Raw genomic sequence first — 16,120 nt, 5'->3', positions numbered from 1 at the left:
CAGGTTGGGATAGCGTCCCTAGCACCTTAATCCCAAGTTGGCTCAGGAGAAAATACTCTAATACACTGGATCCAAAGAAAGACCTGTTCCAGGAGTCCACATCTAACTTGTAATGAGTGATAAAGGTATGAAGTCTCACCCATGTGGCAGCTGCACAAATAGTCTCTACATGTAGTCTGGCCTGAAAGGCCAAGGATGTAGAGACTGCTCTTGTGGAATGTCCCTTTATCTTCCCACGTGATAGTTTATTATTCTTACGCGAAGAGAAAGAAATGCAGTCAGTCAGCCATTTTGAAAAAGTTACTTTGGAAACTGGTAACCCTTTCTTTTTGTCAGAAAAGGACAAAAAGCTGGTCGGGTTTCCTGAAGCCTTTTGTTCTATGCAGGTAAAAGCTTAGCTGCCTATGTACATCCATCTGGTGCAATTTATATTCTGCCTTGTCGCTGTAGTTTGGAAAAAAACAAGAGCAATTCAATGGGCTGGTTTATATTATTCTCTGAACAGCCTTTTGTAAGGAACGATGGATTAGTTCTCATGGATACCCTATCTTTGTGGAAAGTGATATAAGAGGAAACAAAAAGAAAGATCTTGTAATTCTGATGCCTATCTGGCAGAAGTTATGCCTACTAAAAAGAGTCTTCCATGACAAAAACTTCAAATCACAAGATGACCCGGGTTCAAATGTTGGTGAAATCAATGAGTTTAGAACAAGACTTGGGTCCCAAAGGGCAGGAGCTCTTTGATCGGGGGTCGAAGTAAAAAAGTGCCTTTAAGGAAAGTTATACGTAACCCATGAGACATAATGGTGACTTCCCCGGACGAGGAATGAGGGCAAAGTAGTTGCTGCATTTGGCATTCATGGAAGTGGCGAAAAAGTTGCAGCAAGGCTGGCCCCATTTTTGTAAGATCTCTTCCATGATCTCTGTTTTCAGGGACCACTCGTGAGGAAACAGAATAGCTCTGCTTAGTTTGTCCGCTATCACGTTGGATTTCCCCAGGATGTGCGTTATCAGAAAGTGTTGAATAATGATCGCCCATTGCCAAACTCGTTGTGCCTCCCAACACAGTGGGTAGGATTTGGTTTCTCATTGTTTGTTTAAGCACCACACTACTGATATGTTGCTTGCTTGAATTGCAACCGTCCCCATCTGTAGAGAGTCCTGAAATCCCTGCAACGCACAGAGCAATGCTCTCATCTCCAGAACGTTGATGTGCAAGTAGATTTCTTATTCTTGCCATAGGGCCTTGGACTGTCATCCCCAGATAATGCCCCCCAACCAATCTGGGATGCGTCTGTGGTCAGTACTGCATTGGGATGAGGAAGGACAAGGGGTTGGCCCTGATACAACCGGTCCATCTGCAGCCACCAAAGGGGATCTTTTCTGCAAGAATTCGTGATGACAATCTGATGTGAAAGAGGAAGATCTTGCATTGAGCAAATAGCAACCACTGTAGGACCCTCATGTGTAGTTGTGCTAGGGGAACTAGAAGAATAGCTGCTGCCATGGTACCCAGACCTTGCAGCACATATCTGGCCTGAACTTTCCTCTGACATCAAAATCCTGATTTGCTGACGAAGGGACTGTATTCTGTCTGGGGTAAGTTCTGTAGTCATATTTCTTGAATCCAGCTCTACGCCTAAGAAGGTAATATGCTGAGATGGCAAAAGGCAGATTTGTTTAAGTTTACTGTGATGCCTAGTTTGGCGCAAAGTGACATTGTTTTGTCACTCGTCCATAGTAGTAGATACTTGGTGGTGGCGGACAGGAGTCAGTCATCTAGATATGGAAACACATGGAATCCCTGATGTCTCAAGTGAGCCATGACCACTGCCATGCATTTGAACACTTTGGGGGCTATAGTGAGACCAAAGGGCAGGGCTCGAAATTGGTAATGACTGGCTCCCAGCCGAAAGCACAAGTGTTTCCTGGATTGCCTGTCCATCTTTATATGGTAGTACGCATCTATTGAACACATTCAATTGTCTTTCCCTATAAACGGGAATACTGACTGCAGAGTTACCATCCGGAACATTGACTTCTTCACTACTTTGTGGATCTCCAGTCCCCTGTCTTTTCTGGAACTAAAAGGAATCCTGAGTAAGTTCCAGATCCCATTTGGCCTGCAGGGACCTCTTGGATGACTCCTTCTAGCAATGAGAGTATCTCGTGTTGCGTAGTTCTTTTGACTGGGTGGAATATCTGGTAAGGACAGGTTTACCGGAGGGGGAATGGAAAATGTTATGTAATAGCCTCTGGATATAACTGTTTGTACCCATTTGTCTTGGGAGATTTCTTGCCAGGTGTTTGGGTACAGTGACAATCGACCCCTAACTGCCTCCAGAGAAGAGCAGGCGGGTCTCCTTTCAGGAGCGCTGGAAGGGCCTGTCAGAGAATGCATCTCTGTCGCCCTGATTTTGTGGACCCCCCCCCCTGCCATGAGGTTGGTGTCTTCCATTATAACTTCCCCCTCTGCACCTGGGGGAAGAGTCACCACATGTCAGAGAAACCTTTTTGGGACTTGTGGAACCACATCTTTCCACCCTTTTGACCTCTGGGATAAGGTCTAGATGGGGCAGAGAAATGGACTCCAACGGCAGATAAGGTCTTCCTGTCCTGCTTGCCCCTGATCAAAGTTTCTTTCACCTTTGGTCCAAAAAGGGATGAACCATCAAAGGGGGCACTGGTGAAGGAAGACGAAGGGCTTGGCAAAGTTGCAAAGGTGCATCCAGGAATGCCTCCTCAAGGAAATTCCTGACGCTGCTGCTCTACTCGCTACATCAGCCGCATATGAAATGAGTCTCATGGAGGAGTTAACTATGGAATTGAGGGTGGAGAGCTGTGAGGATACTTGTCCGTAGAGCCCTGAGCTACAGCACCCTGAAGGTTATCTCCAAGCTCTTTGAGGAGAGCCCTTTCAAGTCTCCTAAAGTGGGTAAGGTAATTCAGAGACCATAAGGTGAAGGCCGCTGAAGAAAAGGCACACTTTCCGTATCTGTCCATGGTCCTAGACTCCTTGTTAGGAGGATGGACAGACAAGGTAGTCTCCGATAGCCCCTTCTTAGTGGCCGCCGTCACCACCACCATCACATCTACAGGGATAACTTCAGTCAGGAATTTCTTCTCTGTGGGAGCAGTAATAAATTTGTTGGGCCTCTTCAGAACAGGCTCCACTGTATCAGGCGATGTCCAGGCATTACGAGAAATGACACCCAGTAGTTGGTCAAATGGGGGGGGAGTCACCCAGGAGGTGGAAGGGCGAGATCCAAAAGCCTCCAGGTATACCAATTCAGTTTTTGAAGGTTGGTGGACTTCCAGCCACCCCTCTGTTTCAGGATCTCAAGGATATCGGACAGACATCCTCAGAGGGGGACCGTGGGGACCCCTCAGAGCCATCCAAATCGGTATCAGAAGTGACAGACTATGGGGACTCTATGTGCTTCCACTTGCACAGTCTCTTCCTAGGGACTTCGGAGGGGTACTCCGGAGAAGTTTCGGAAGAGACAATGCCGCCTGTAGGGGCCTCCTGCGGCTCTGGGTTTCTACCCTTGGGAGGGCATGGTGTTGAGAAAAGACACTGGGACCTGGGAGGGAAGAGAGGTTGGCTTCGACAGCGGGGCTGTCTGGGGAGAAAGCACGCTCTCCATCAGTTTGAAAGCCCCACCGCCCCGCTCCAAAGGGACTCTCCACTCCAAAAAGAGAGAAGGTCGACTCCGAGGCAGAGCTGGTGGCTCCAAAACTGAGGTAGGAGCTGAGCTCAACTCAGCCGAGGCACTGAGAGGTAGAGTCAGCTCGGAAAACTGTCAGCCCCGAGTCTCCTCCCCAGACCCAACTAATGAGCATGGGCTCCTAGATTCCTGTACACTGGAAGGAGCAGAGGACATCAGAGTCAAGGTAGGATCCAAAGATTCCAAAGGTAGTGTCTGTGCCGATGGTTCTGCTACTATCAGATCCAATCTCTCTGGCTCTGAAGACTTCAGGGTGATCGGAAGAATCAAAAAGGCAGGCGCAGAATGGGGTGGCTCCAATTCCTTTGGGGCTGGAGACGACAACATTTTAGCCAGGTACAGTGTTCGGAGCAATTTCTTCACTAACTGCTTCAAGTCATCATCAGATAAACTCCTCGAAGAAGAGGTGGACAAGGAAGGAGATCTGCCTCTCTCTAATATAGGAGATCTCAGTGTTGGAGATATCAGCTCCAATAAAGAAGACCGACTCCTTGATATCTATCAGCTCCATGGACACTCTAGGCGCTGAAGAAGATTCTTTAGTTTTAGACGTGTCGGAATCGAGAGCCTTCGGTTCTGATGCAACCAATTGCTTTGGTGGGTCCGAAACTGGAGCTGTAGAGGCCGGTCTTTTCAATGATTTAGTGTGGGTTAAAGAAGGGGAGGAAGATTTGGAGCTCTAGGTATCTAAAGCTTCTTGAAAGGACCCTTTCAATAAACCCCTTGCCATCAACTTACTCCTTCTGTCATGGAGCACCCTGCTACTGAATGCGTGACATATGGTGCAGGGGCCCTGTAAATGGATGGCACCGAGGCAGTAAATGCAACTTGTGTGCCCATCCATATGAGGCATTTTTTGAGTGCATTTATTGCACTTCTTGGACCCTGACTGCTTATGCTTCCTGGGTTCCTTCTCCTCATCTTTAAACATCCTGTCCAACACTACAGCCAAGCAAATTAACTAAGTGACTAAAATAAAAGCTATAACTGGAAAAAAAAGCACAACAAACTATAACTACCACTATAAATCACAGAAAAAGAGAATACAGATACAAATATTAATATACTATTTTTTCTTTTAAACAAAGTGTAGCAGCAAGAAAGAAGGGGGAAGGTATAAGAATCCTCCAACTCAAACGGATTCTAACCATAAGGGGGAGCGGCCCTCTAACTTAAACGAGCCCTCTAAGTTAAATGAAACTCACTAGTAGCTGGGAAGGGAAAAACTAAGAACTACAAAGACCTGATACAGAAAACACGAAAACCAACCATCTGGAAAGAAAGGTAGCAGAGAGAGAGAAACTTTAGGCAAAAGAATTAGAAAAAAACTATACTTAGCCAATGAGTCAGCAGGAACACTTCTCGATAGCTTGAATGGCAAATGAGATCTGGGCGATGTGGCCCCACAGCATCATGGGAAAGAGGTTACCCTCATGCCAGTGGAAGCTCTCGAGCTTTAGTACTTGGCTTTGTCAGAGCCGTGAACAGCTTCGAACCCAACCTGCAAGAAATACGGTGAGACAGGACAACATGACATTACAACATTAAAATAGCAACATTCTAATCTCTCCACAACACCCATCAGAATAAATGGTTCAAATAATAAATGCGTGTTCTAATTCTGCACATTTTATGTCTGCTGATGTCGACAAGTGTACGTCAGGTGTAAACAAGTTAACAACCAACTTCCCTGTGACTTTCTAGAATAAAAACACGTTAGAAAATGTAACACAAGCTAATGACTAGAACTTGGATGGGCTTCCTATAAGCATCTTCTAAAGCACACGCCTTCTCAGGTTTTACATCTGATGTTAGTCACATGCAGTAAGACACCTTTGAAAGTAACATTCAGCCATAAATAAAATACTGCATCCTGGTCAAACCATCACCCCACCCCCAAACTTATCCAATAGAAAGGATGATATTCCAACTCTGTTTAACAAATACTTTACTGAATCCATTTAAGACCTTTTAAATACTAACTTCTCTCCCATCTCCCAATTATCCCCACTAATACATGATCTCAACAGCTTTAACTTTCAACCAGTCCCTACTGCTACTGTAAAAAAAAATCTTAAAGTCAAGCCAACTACTCTGGCTGCAAATAACCTGCCAGCTGAATACCTGAAAATAGCAGCTGATGCCATTCTCAGTCCCTGCCTCTATACTAATAAACCGCTCTATCTCAGAAAACACCCAAACTCTGGATAACTGCACACATAATTCCACGTCACAAAGGCGGCAACTCAAGGGATCTATCGTCCCATAGCCATAGTATCTCCCCTTGCTAAAATCCTGGAAAAATGCATTAATTTGCAGCTACTACAATATCTATCAACAATCTGCTACCTCCCTCACAACATGGATTCCGACCTAATCATAGCACTACTATAGCCCTAGTGAGTTTTACCAATACCGTGAACCAGCTCCGCAGTGAAGGTAATCTAGTTTCCTCAACTTTCCTCGATCTGTCAAAAGCATTTGACACTGTATCACATACCAAACTCTTAAATGTCCTAGCTGATCTAAACCTCAGCTAGGCAGCAACAGCCTGGTTTCAAGACTAACTGGATGGCTGTCAACAAGTAGTATTATGGCAAGAAAAACTCTCCCCACTTCTGCCCATTACTCTAGGAGTCCCGCAAGGTTCTATCCTTAGCCCACTATTCTTTACAATTTTCACAAACAAACTCCATACAGCCACAAGAGACACCACACTCCTACAGTACGTAGACAATTCTACCCTAATATGTGCAGCTCCTACTCTCCAATAACTACAACAAATAACTCAATCATTTACGGCTCTAGAAACTAGTCTAATTCTCAACTAATACTGAACCCCCAAAATGAAACTCATCCTGTTTCACCCTACTACAGCCTCTGACACCTCCCCTCCATTCAAAATTACCTCAGTCAATAGCACCATCATAACTCCACTTTCTAGTACTTAGTTATTAGGGGTTACTATTGACCAGAATATGGTATTTGACATTCATATAGCCCAAGCCATAAAAAAGTACACAAAAAACAAGGTGCCTCTACAGGAGCAAACACTATCTCACAGCTGACACCAGAGCCAGTACTGCCAGAACCCACCTTATTTCAACATTAATTTACGCATCCCCTATCCTTACCATCTCAAGAAAATCAGACATAACAAAGCTAGAAACTTTTTATAATAAAATTGCAAAGTTTGCTACAGGTGACAAGTATAGAGCCCGCCATTGCCACTCTCTCAGAAAACTTTCATGGCTTGAACTCCCCCTCGCTACTAGAATACAACCAGCTCAAAATGGCTCACCAAATAATAAACCAGCCAGAAAAAACACCAGCCCTAAATAACTTACTAGCTCATTACTCTAATAAATGGACTCTTCGTTCTAGCAATAAGGCACTATTAGAAATAACAAAAAGCAAAATCCACGCTGGAGAATTTCTCTACTCTCTTAGTGTCGCCAAAGCCTGGAACACCCTACCACTAGACAATAAATCCAACACTAACATAGTCCAATTAAAAAAACTACTAAAAGCCCACCTATCTGCTACATAGATCTTGCCCATGTACTGAACCTGGCTAAATAACTAAATTAGACTAAAACAAGTCACCTAACAGACTGGGCAAATTACTGTCCTGGACTAAACCAAGCTACCTAAATGTCTTCATCACTACCCAAGATACTCCAAACTCACTAGATGGCATCCTAACCAAACAACAAATCATCTAGTCTCTTCTACATTCTCACTACACAGTTTCCTTAACATACCTTATGTTCAAACTTGTATATATTGGCCTATCTTGTAAATACTGTATTATAGAGCTATCTGCTCAAACTGTTATGCTTGCATGATTTTTGTACCTTCCAATTGAAATCTTGACCTACTAGTCTGTTTTTTTTTTCTATTCTGTACAAGTTCCGTTTAATGTAATTTTTTTTTTAGAAATGCTATGCAAATTTGTTTTGATTTTATTCTCTGTATGTCTTGGAGCTTTTCTCCCTGGGCCACTGCTGAAAATGGACTTCTTGTCCAGTCAGACTTTCCCAGTAAACTAATGTAAAATAAATATAAATAAATAAAATGTATGGTAATATGCAATTATAATATTCAGTCTGACTTTATCAAAGTCATGGCATTGTTCTTGATATCACTTAATAGTTAATCAAAACAGAAGAATTAAAAAGGCTGTCCATATATTGAAATGGTGGCAGTAACATCATATATGATAAAGAAATGTCTTTCGACTTCTGCTGTTAGGTGTCGTCACAGGAGATTAACCGGTCCACAGATTGATTGACAGTGGAGTTTTTATGGTGTCAAGTTTCCAGCCGGGTGCCCAACTTTCACAGAAGGCACACACCTACTTCATATCTTTAAAACTCACCCCTTAACCGGAGGGAGGGCATGCAGACTCTGCATAGAACGCACTCCAGCCTAAAAACAAACTGGTGAAACTCTTGCTGTGAGGCGACAATGATAACCGCTGAACCACTGTGGCCAACACAGTGATGTCATACATGATACTGTGCCAAAAAAAAAGCACAAATAGAAAATGAAACAATTCAACCATATTTTACACAGTCTAAAACATGTCACTGCTACTTTAAAGCATATGTTTTGCAGAGTTAACACAGTCACAATAAAAACAGCTTTGCAAAGTATACAAACTTCAATATGCCTGCAAACAGAGAAAACATTTTCAGCATTCCAAAATACAGGAAGATAGGGAGGGGGAAAGGTATGCTTACAAATAATACTTCTCATACATACCTTTAGCTCAGATACAATATGAGATGGAAATGGAGCATCATGTCTGCACTCTCGAGGACATGCCCTCTTCTGCTGCACTGGTTCATCTCCCTTGATTGCTGTGTTCAGATTAATGTGGTTCTTCATTATTCGGTCAGCAGCAGCTTTCATCTCTTTCTTAATTAATGCTGCAATAAGAAGAGGATTATAATGCAATATAACACTAAACTAGCACCAGAAATCATCCAATTTTGTGCATGTGACTGGGGCAGGCCAGAGTGACCATGTCCTCTTGCAACACACAACTTAACCACTGTGTAAGTGCTTTGGTACTGAACTATAAACAGAAAGAGCAAGACTTGAAGCAACTACACTTGGCAGGGAAACGTATGGAAAGAATTATGAAGGGAAGGCTGACTGGTAGCGTTTCTAGATGACAGCAATCTCCACAAGAACAACCAGTATTGCAACATGTCGAGAATGAACTGTCAAATCTAACATGATCCAGCTTTAAAACTGAGTTACAGGTGAATCTGACAGGGCAGTACCAGTAAAGTGTGACTAACATGGACTTCAGCAATGCCTTTTCAAAAACTAACAGAGAAGGCTGACAGAAAAACTAGAAATATTGGGGTAAGCACCAAGAATAAGAAACTGGACTGCCATGTGGCTAACTAGTGAAACACAGAAAACTGTGAGAGGAGTAACAGCGAGTATTAATAAACTAACTAGTGCAGTACTCCTTAGTGCATTTGTCTCAGTCATTAGAATCAATGCCTTCTCTGTTAACACAAAGATCAAGTATGTAAGGAAAGGTTTGAAAACAATGGACAAGTAGGGCAGAAAAAATGGCAGTTGATATTCAGTACAAGTGCCAACTGCTGCAACTGGGCCACAACTCCTCAAATGTGAAGTAACAGCACTGAGGAGTGGAACAGATTAAAAAAGAGAAGGAATGAGACCTGGGAGTGCTAATCACATGGACTATGGACTGAACTGCTAAGAGTAGAATAAGGCAGCAGCAAATAGAACATTGTGGTGTATCCTTAAGGGTACAAACTCAAATGCATAGAATTAATGCTTCCAGCCTAAAGGGCCATGCCCAAACCATACCCTAAGTAATTTGTCCAGTTAAAAAATCTACAATATAGATGGAGCAAAAGTTATAAGTCCAATCACAACAGCAGTTACAGCTCTACAAACCAGAAGCCAGAAGAGGGAGGGGAGACAAAATATTGGTATGCAGAATCATATTAGGGAGATGTGAATGAGTCATCCTGAACAAGGAGGACAGAAAGGGAAGTATACAGCACAGGCAGCAGCTGTAGGGACTAACTACTCCTGGATCTCAAAATACTTCCTCAGACCCATGGAATGAGTGATGGTAGTGAGAAAATATACAAGGGTATTCAAGACGGCAGGGAACAAGAAGATAAATTGTGGGGTGAAAGGAATGGACACAAGGGAGATAAAATGATAAATGCACAAAGTGCATACTAGACAGGTTTACTGTCTTCTTTTATTGTCATGCAAATGCACCTCAACAAGAAAAGGGATTCTCTACAAACAAGGACCTGCAGCTTAGAGATTGTTTGAGCAGAAATGAGAGCTACCAAGAAAAGCAACTTTCAGCAAATAAACTTTAAATCCACCAAACCAACCATTTTAAACAGGAGATGGGAAAAACAGTTAAGAAATTCAAATCCCAAAGGAGAGAAAAGTTTGCCAACAGCAGGTAACTATACACAACCCTTTAGAAAACTACTTAAGAGGTTAATTTTGGCCAAAAGTTCTACTCAAGATAAGTAGAAATGCCTAAAATCACATAACCTGAATGGAGAACAACAAATGATCCAAGTCAGATGTGCCACAGGCAAAGTCACAGCTACCTGCCGTGGAGGAGGCATAGGCTTCCACACTCCCTAAACAGAGATCCTCTTCAACTCAAAAAAGTACATCCAATAAGGAAAAAAAAAATAAGTACCACTGGTTCAACAGGTAGCACACACTCACCTTTGGCTCAAAAAGATCAAAACACTGTGAGTTAAAATCTCAGACCAAGTCCAGTGGATTCAATTTTGTTTGGCAGTTAGTTAATAGCCTTAGTCATCTGCACTGTTACCAAGATACTTCTTGTGAACTGTGTGCCCCTAAGCATGTCATTTAACCAGACATTGCTTTGGGGAAATTGGGAATTTGGCCAATGCTCCTTAATGGGCTCCTGGAATGAATGCCTGTTAAATACTTACGAACTTACGTAGAAAGCTTCCTGGCAGCATCTATCATGAAAAACTCGTTTTGGAAGATTCAGCAAGACCAAGGGGTCTAAAGAAGAGACCAGTCTTGAAGTGGCAGCTTCAGCTGCCCCAACCAAGAATGGGCTCATTATATTGTACCTCACACCAGAACAGCTTCCAGTTCAGTGAGAGGCTGGAGAGACTAAAACCATACCATGCTTTTCCACCAAGGAAAAACAATAAGTTTTGATCTTCTATGAATTCTGCAATCAGTAGAAGAGTCTACAGAAAAAGTGGGAACACATGAAAGAAGTTTCCTCAGCATGAAACAGAGAAAGTATGTGTCATGAACTCCATTTTGTCCTGGTGTACAAAGCAGAACAAAGAGAAAATTGCATAATCCAAACAAACAAATCCAAACTGCAACTCAGTAAACAAACAAAGGCTCAAGGACACAAAGTCTCAAAAGCGGAAAAAAAGTAAAAACAGGTTTATTACTTTGCAACTAAACAGTATGATACAAAAATAAATGGTTAAGCGCTTTTCGCCTTAATTTAGAAGACTTCTTCAGACCTACAACAGTAGCACAAGTGCTCACTTTAAGACAGACCACATGGTAGTTTCAAAAAACATTAACCAGTGGTATTGCATAAGTAATTAAGTAATTAAGCTTGGATACATGACAATAGCAACAAGTCAAATACAAAAACAGCAACTTTGAATCCACCAAACCAACCATTTTAAACAGGAGATGAGAACAAAAATGTATAGCAGCTTTTGTGCACAAATAAAGACAGATAAAGACACATTAAATCACTGCATTTAGGTGGGCAGAGTGTAACTCTTAAAATATGTGATAAAAAATTAGTCCACTTGGAGCGCTCTTATAACTCATAATGTGTATATAAACATTTACATTTATATATATATTTTCCATAGTTTTTTCACCATTTTTTATCACATATTTTAAGAGTTACATGCGTCCAAGCTTAATTACTTAATTACTTATGCAATACCACTGGTTAATGTTTTTGAAACTACCATGTGGTCTGTATTAAAGTGATCACTTGTGCTACTGTTGTAGGTCTGAAGAGGTCTTCTAAATTAAGACGAAAAGCGCTTAACCGTTTATTTTTGTATCATACTGTTTAGTTGCAAAGTAATAAACCTGTTTTTACTTTTTTTCCGCTTTGGAGACTTTGTGTCCTTGAGCCTTCGTTTGTTTCCTAAAGAGAAAATTGCACTCATTATAATGCCAACATGCATACTTCTGGAGTGCTCCAGCCCCAAAAACACTACTCAGACAGGACATCCGAATTCCAGCTCCAGTGGAGAACTGAAGTGCATCTAATGAACTTCAACAGTAAATTCACTTGCCCTAAAATGTTAACTCCAAAGGCCCACTGGCAGGTGTGCATCATTTCCCTGTTCAGGGGGAATGAGGACATGCTGCCCTCTTTATGTACCACACTATGGACTGATTGCTGGAATTAAGCAAACAGGGCTGTTGTTTCAGTGCTACCCCCTTCTTAAGAGCCTTCATGAAAAGAAAAAAACTGCCCCAGAGCTCTGTTTAGTTTATGAAAATAACCCTTCACCTTAGGGGGAGGCCTGTATTTTCCTGGCACCAGAGAAAAAGCAACATAGACCTTCCTACCATCCCAACAAAACATATGACATCAAGACCTGCAACAGGTTCAACTGTAGGAAGAGGAGCCACGCACTGATGGTGGCCAGAATGGTCCACTTCTCCACAGCCCAGAAACAAGGGTCAGGGATCAGAAGCTTCACAAGCTTGCAGTAATTGGAAGCACAAAGTCTACTACAAAATTTGTATCTTTAGGTATGGCAACAAGCAGCACGTAAAGACTATAGCAGTCACCAAGCTGAAAAGATGCAGGATGATTCAAGCTTGGACCATTTGCTGCGTCTTCCCCAAGGGCTGTTTAGGTCATAACCTTCTTGGATCCCCTCTGCAAACAGGAGTAGCAATCACTTAAGGCCATCTGCCTTTGCCCTGATAAATGTAGCTGTCTAAGATAGGCTCAGAGAAGACATGTCTCAGCTGATAAAGAAAACCTCCCTCAAGTATCACTAACACAAGCACACATACCAAAAATGTTACCAAGGAGTCAATCAATGGAAGTATAAAAGCTAGCTGTCCAAGCAAGGGAACACATGAAAACCCTTCTCTTTCATGATCTCTACCCCACGGCTATAACTTTTGGTAAAGGCTAAAGGAAAGAGAACAGACAGTAGCAGCTTGCACTAATAGTGATGTTCATAATAGGCACACTGAGGAACTTTCCTATGCAGACCCTGACAATGGAGGAGTCCTTCATGTTCAGCAATACTAACTAGGCACAATGTGACAGTAAGGTGACTGGCATATAGAGGAGTCATCATCTGTAAATTAAAGTTAGGTACTGACCAGAACACACAAGAATTGTATGTGAAGTTTCATCTTTGTCAATTGTAAGATTAAGACTGGAAGGCATAATCAGCATGTAATATTTAACCCCAAGCTACTACTACCTATTTTATCCACAATGCCCTACAAAATGGCTTCCCTCTCTTCATCTCTTATACCAAGTTAGGATGGAGCAGAAATAGTGTGTATAAAAAAATAAACAACTTCTAGACCATGTCAGCAAACAGGAAGTGGAAAAGAAAGATGAGCACGTTGGATTGTCCTGCTCATCCAGATCTGCCGTTACGCTAAATGCATAACTTTTGTATCTGGCATGAAGCGGATTGTCCTCATCAAATACATTGAATCTGGGCATACTGGGGCAATGCAGCAATTGCCTCATGTACACAGACAACCCTCTCCTCCTGCCACCCAACACTACAACCTGCGAAAGATGCACTTACATAGCCAAACTAGAAGCAAAGCTCTCTCCACCCAACATTGTGCTAGACAGTGAAGAAGAGGTGGTTAACACCTGCACTACACCTCAAGCAACACACAGCCCTTCAAAACTCACGCCACCAACATCCACACATAGTAACACTAAACCCACTTATGCGGAGGCCCTTAACATTAACTTGCCCAAGCAACAAGGACCTCCGAAGCTGAAACGCAAAGAAACACCAATCACAACCAATGTGTCACATAGCTGCCTGTCAGGTGCCAGGATCCGCTACATCACGCATGCACTCAACTCACTCCACAACAAGTACAAATATGACTCTGTCATTGTCCATGTTGGAGTTAATGACTTGAGACGTACCTCCCTGGACTACATGAAAAGAGACACGGAAGAGCTCTCAGACCATGTGGCCCAGGCAGGTATGACCCTAGGCCTGAGTAGCATCCTGCCTTCGCCCAGAATGATATCACAGTAGAAGGACAAAATGACTGACGTCAATTGGCTAAGTTTCTGGTGTCATTTAAAGGGGATCCAGTATCTGTCTGCCTAGGACGGCATGATCGACAAATCACAATGCTTTGCCAGAGATGGTTTGCACCTGTCGCCCCTTGGATTCAGGTTACTGGCTAAAGCTCTTGCCACTCCTACAGTGCCTTTTTTAGGCAAGGCTCAAAGAACACCACCACCACTATAACAGATATAAGCATGCAAAAGTTGAAGGTAATGCTACTCAATGCTAGAAGTCTAAACCTCAAAATGCACTCTCTTGAGGCACTCCTAAAAATGGAGAACATCAATATCTGTGCAGTAACTAAGACCTGGTTCATGGCTCCAGAGCACCCCTGCAATACCAGTCTGCAACTCTTACCACACTTTTCGGCCACCAAACCAGGACTGAAACACTAAAGGCGGAGGAGTGCCCATATTCACCAAGGATATTCACACCTCCAGGCTAGTTGCCCAACACAATGCATCTGAAATTCTACAGGTGCAACTAACAGTAGGTAAGACTGCAATCCAAAATGTAGCTTGTTACAGACACCCCACCATGCCCCAAGATTCTCACACCACCTTTCTAAACATACTGGAAAATATTAAGATACAAACAAATACCCTAATACTGGGTGACTTCAACTACCCTGCCATTAATTGGGAAAACTACTCGGGTACCAACACCTTTGCCCAACGGTTCTTGGAATTCATAAATTCCAACACCCTGGATCAGCTAATCCACAGTCCCACCAGGGGCTCAAATATCCAAGACCTGGTCATTACCAACATGGGAGATCGATACTTCACACCAGTGGTCACCCCCTCGTTGGTCAGGTCTGACCATAAGCTAATCACCCTTGACGTCCACATCCCATCCCCACCCCCCAGTAGGGAAACCTCCATAAAAAATTTCTCCAAAGCTAACTTCATGCTACTCAAGTCAGAAGTGACAAACTTCATGCAGATGGGAACTGAAAGTTTGACTGCTAAATCCTACACTAAGGTGCTGTACGAGCACATCCACTCATGCATGAATTGTACCATTCCAAATAGAAACAAGATGCTTTCCTCCAAAAAAAGGAAGCCAATCTGGTGGTCCCCTGCCAAAAAATTTTTTACAACACAATGAAGAAACTGTTGCAGAAAAGAGGAAAATCCCAGGATGCAAAATACTCCCTTACCAGCCTCAGTAAGAAGCTGAGATCCCTCATAAAATCCTCCAAAGTTAGTTACGAAAATAAAATTGCCAAAGATTCCAAGGACAACCACAAGGCATTCTACAGTTATGTCAAGAATCTAAATGGCAATGCTCAGATCTGCTCTGAGCTACAACAGAATAGCATTAAATATACTGATCCCAAGGATATTGCCAATATCCTGGCAGATCGATTTAGTGCCAACCTCACCCCCCTCTCACCCCCTAAAGGGCACATCTCAATACCAAAAGATTGCCAAATCCTGGTAATCACAGCCACACAGGTAAAAAAACGCACTATCCAAAGCTAAGAATACAGCATCCATGGGACCAGATGACATCCCGGGCTGTGTACTACATGAATTATAAAATGAACTGGCACCTCCTAAGTGTCATGTTTAATCACTGCCTCACCTCAGACATTGTGCCCAATGAGTGGCACACAGCTGCAGTTATCCCACTCCACAAGGGGAGATCCCACCTTGGATCCCAGGAACTATCGTCCCATCAGTCTGACGAGCCTGATCTGCAAAGCCATGGAATGCATTATCATGGAACTTATAAACAAAGACACTGGCAACCTTCAAACACTGGACCCCACTCAGTTTGGTTTCATAAAGGGCCAACCTTGTCTCCTCAACCTGATTGACTTCTTCAAATCAGTCTCCAGAGCTGTGGACGAGAGCAAGGCGGTCCACACAGCCTATCTGGACCTTGCCAAAGGCATTCGACACCATCCCTCACTCTGGAATCACAGATAAACTTACTAAGCTGGGCATTAATCCCTACATCATTCGATGGGATTCCAACTGGCTTACTGACAGAACCCACTCTGTAAAAGTAGCCAAC

General features: G+C 42.9%; 1 protein-coding gene across 1 annotated transcript in view; it reads right to left on the bottom strand.

The window, feature by feature from the left end:
• CDAN1 (codanin 1) overlaps positions 1-16,120 on the bottom strand; it is a gene marked incomplete in the record, with an annotated part of 1,645,523 nt that overhangs the window by 318,441 nt on the left and 1,310,962 nt on the right. The window contains 1 exon segment of the mRNA XM_044074210.1: positions 8,496-8,662. Within this exon segment, the coding sequence (XP_043930145.1) occupies positions 8,496-8,662 (167 nt within the window).

The sequence above is a fragment of the Protopterus annectens genome, chromosome 6.part0, assembly GCF_019279795.1.
Source record: "Protopterus annectens isolate FY-2018-M chromosome 6.part0, PAN1.0, whole genome shotgun sequence".
Lineage (NCBI taxonomy): Eukaryota > Metazoa > Chordata > Ceratodontiformes > Protopteridae > Protopterus > Protopterus annectens.
This window is presented reverse-complemented; position numbering and strand designations above follow the sequence as displayed.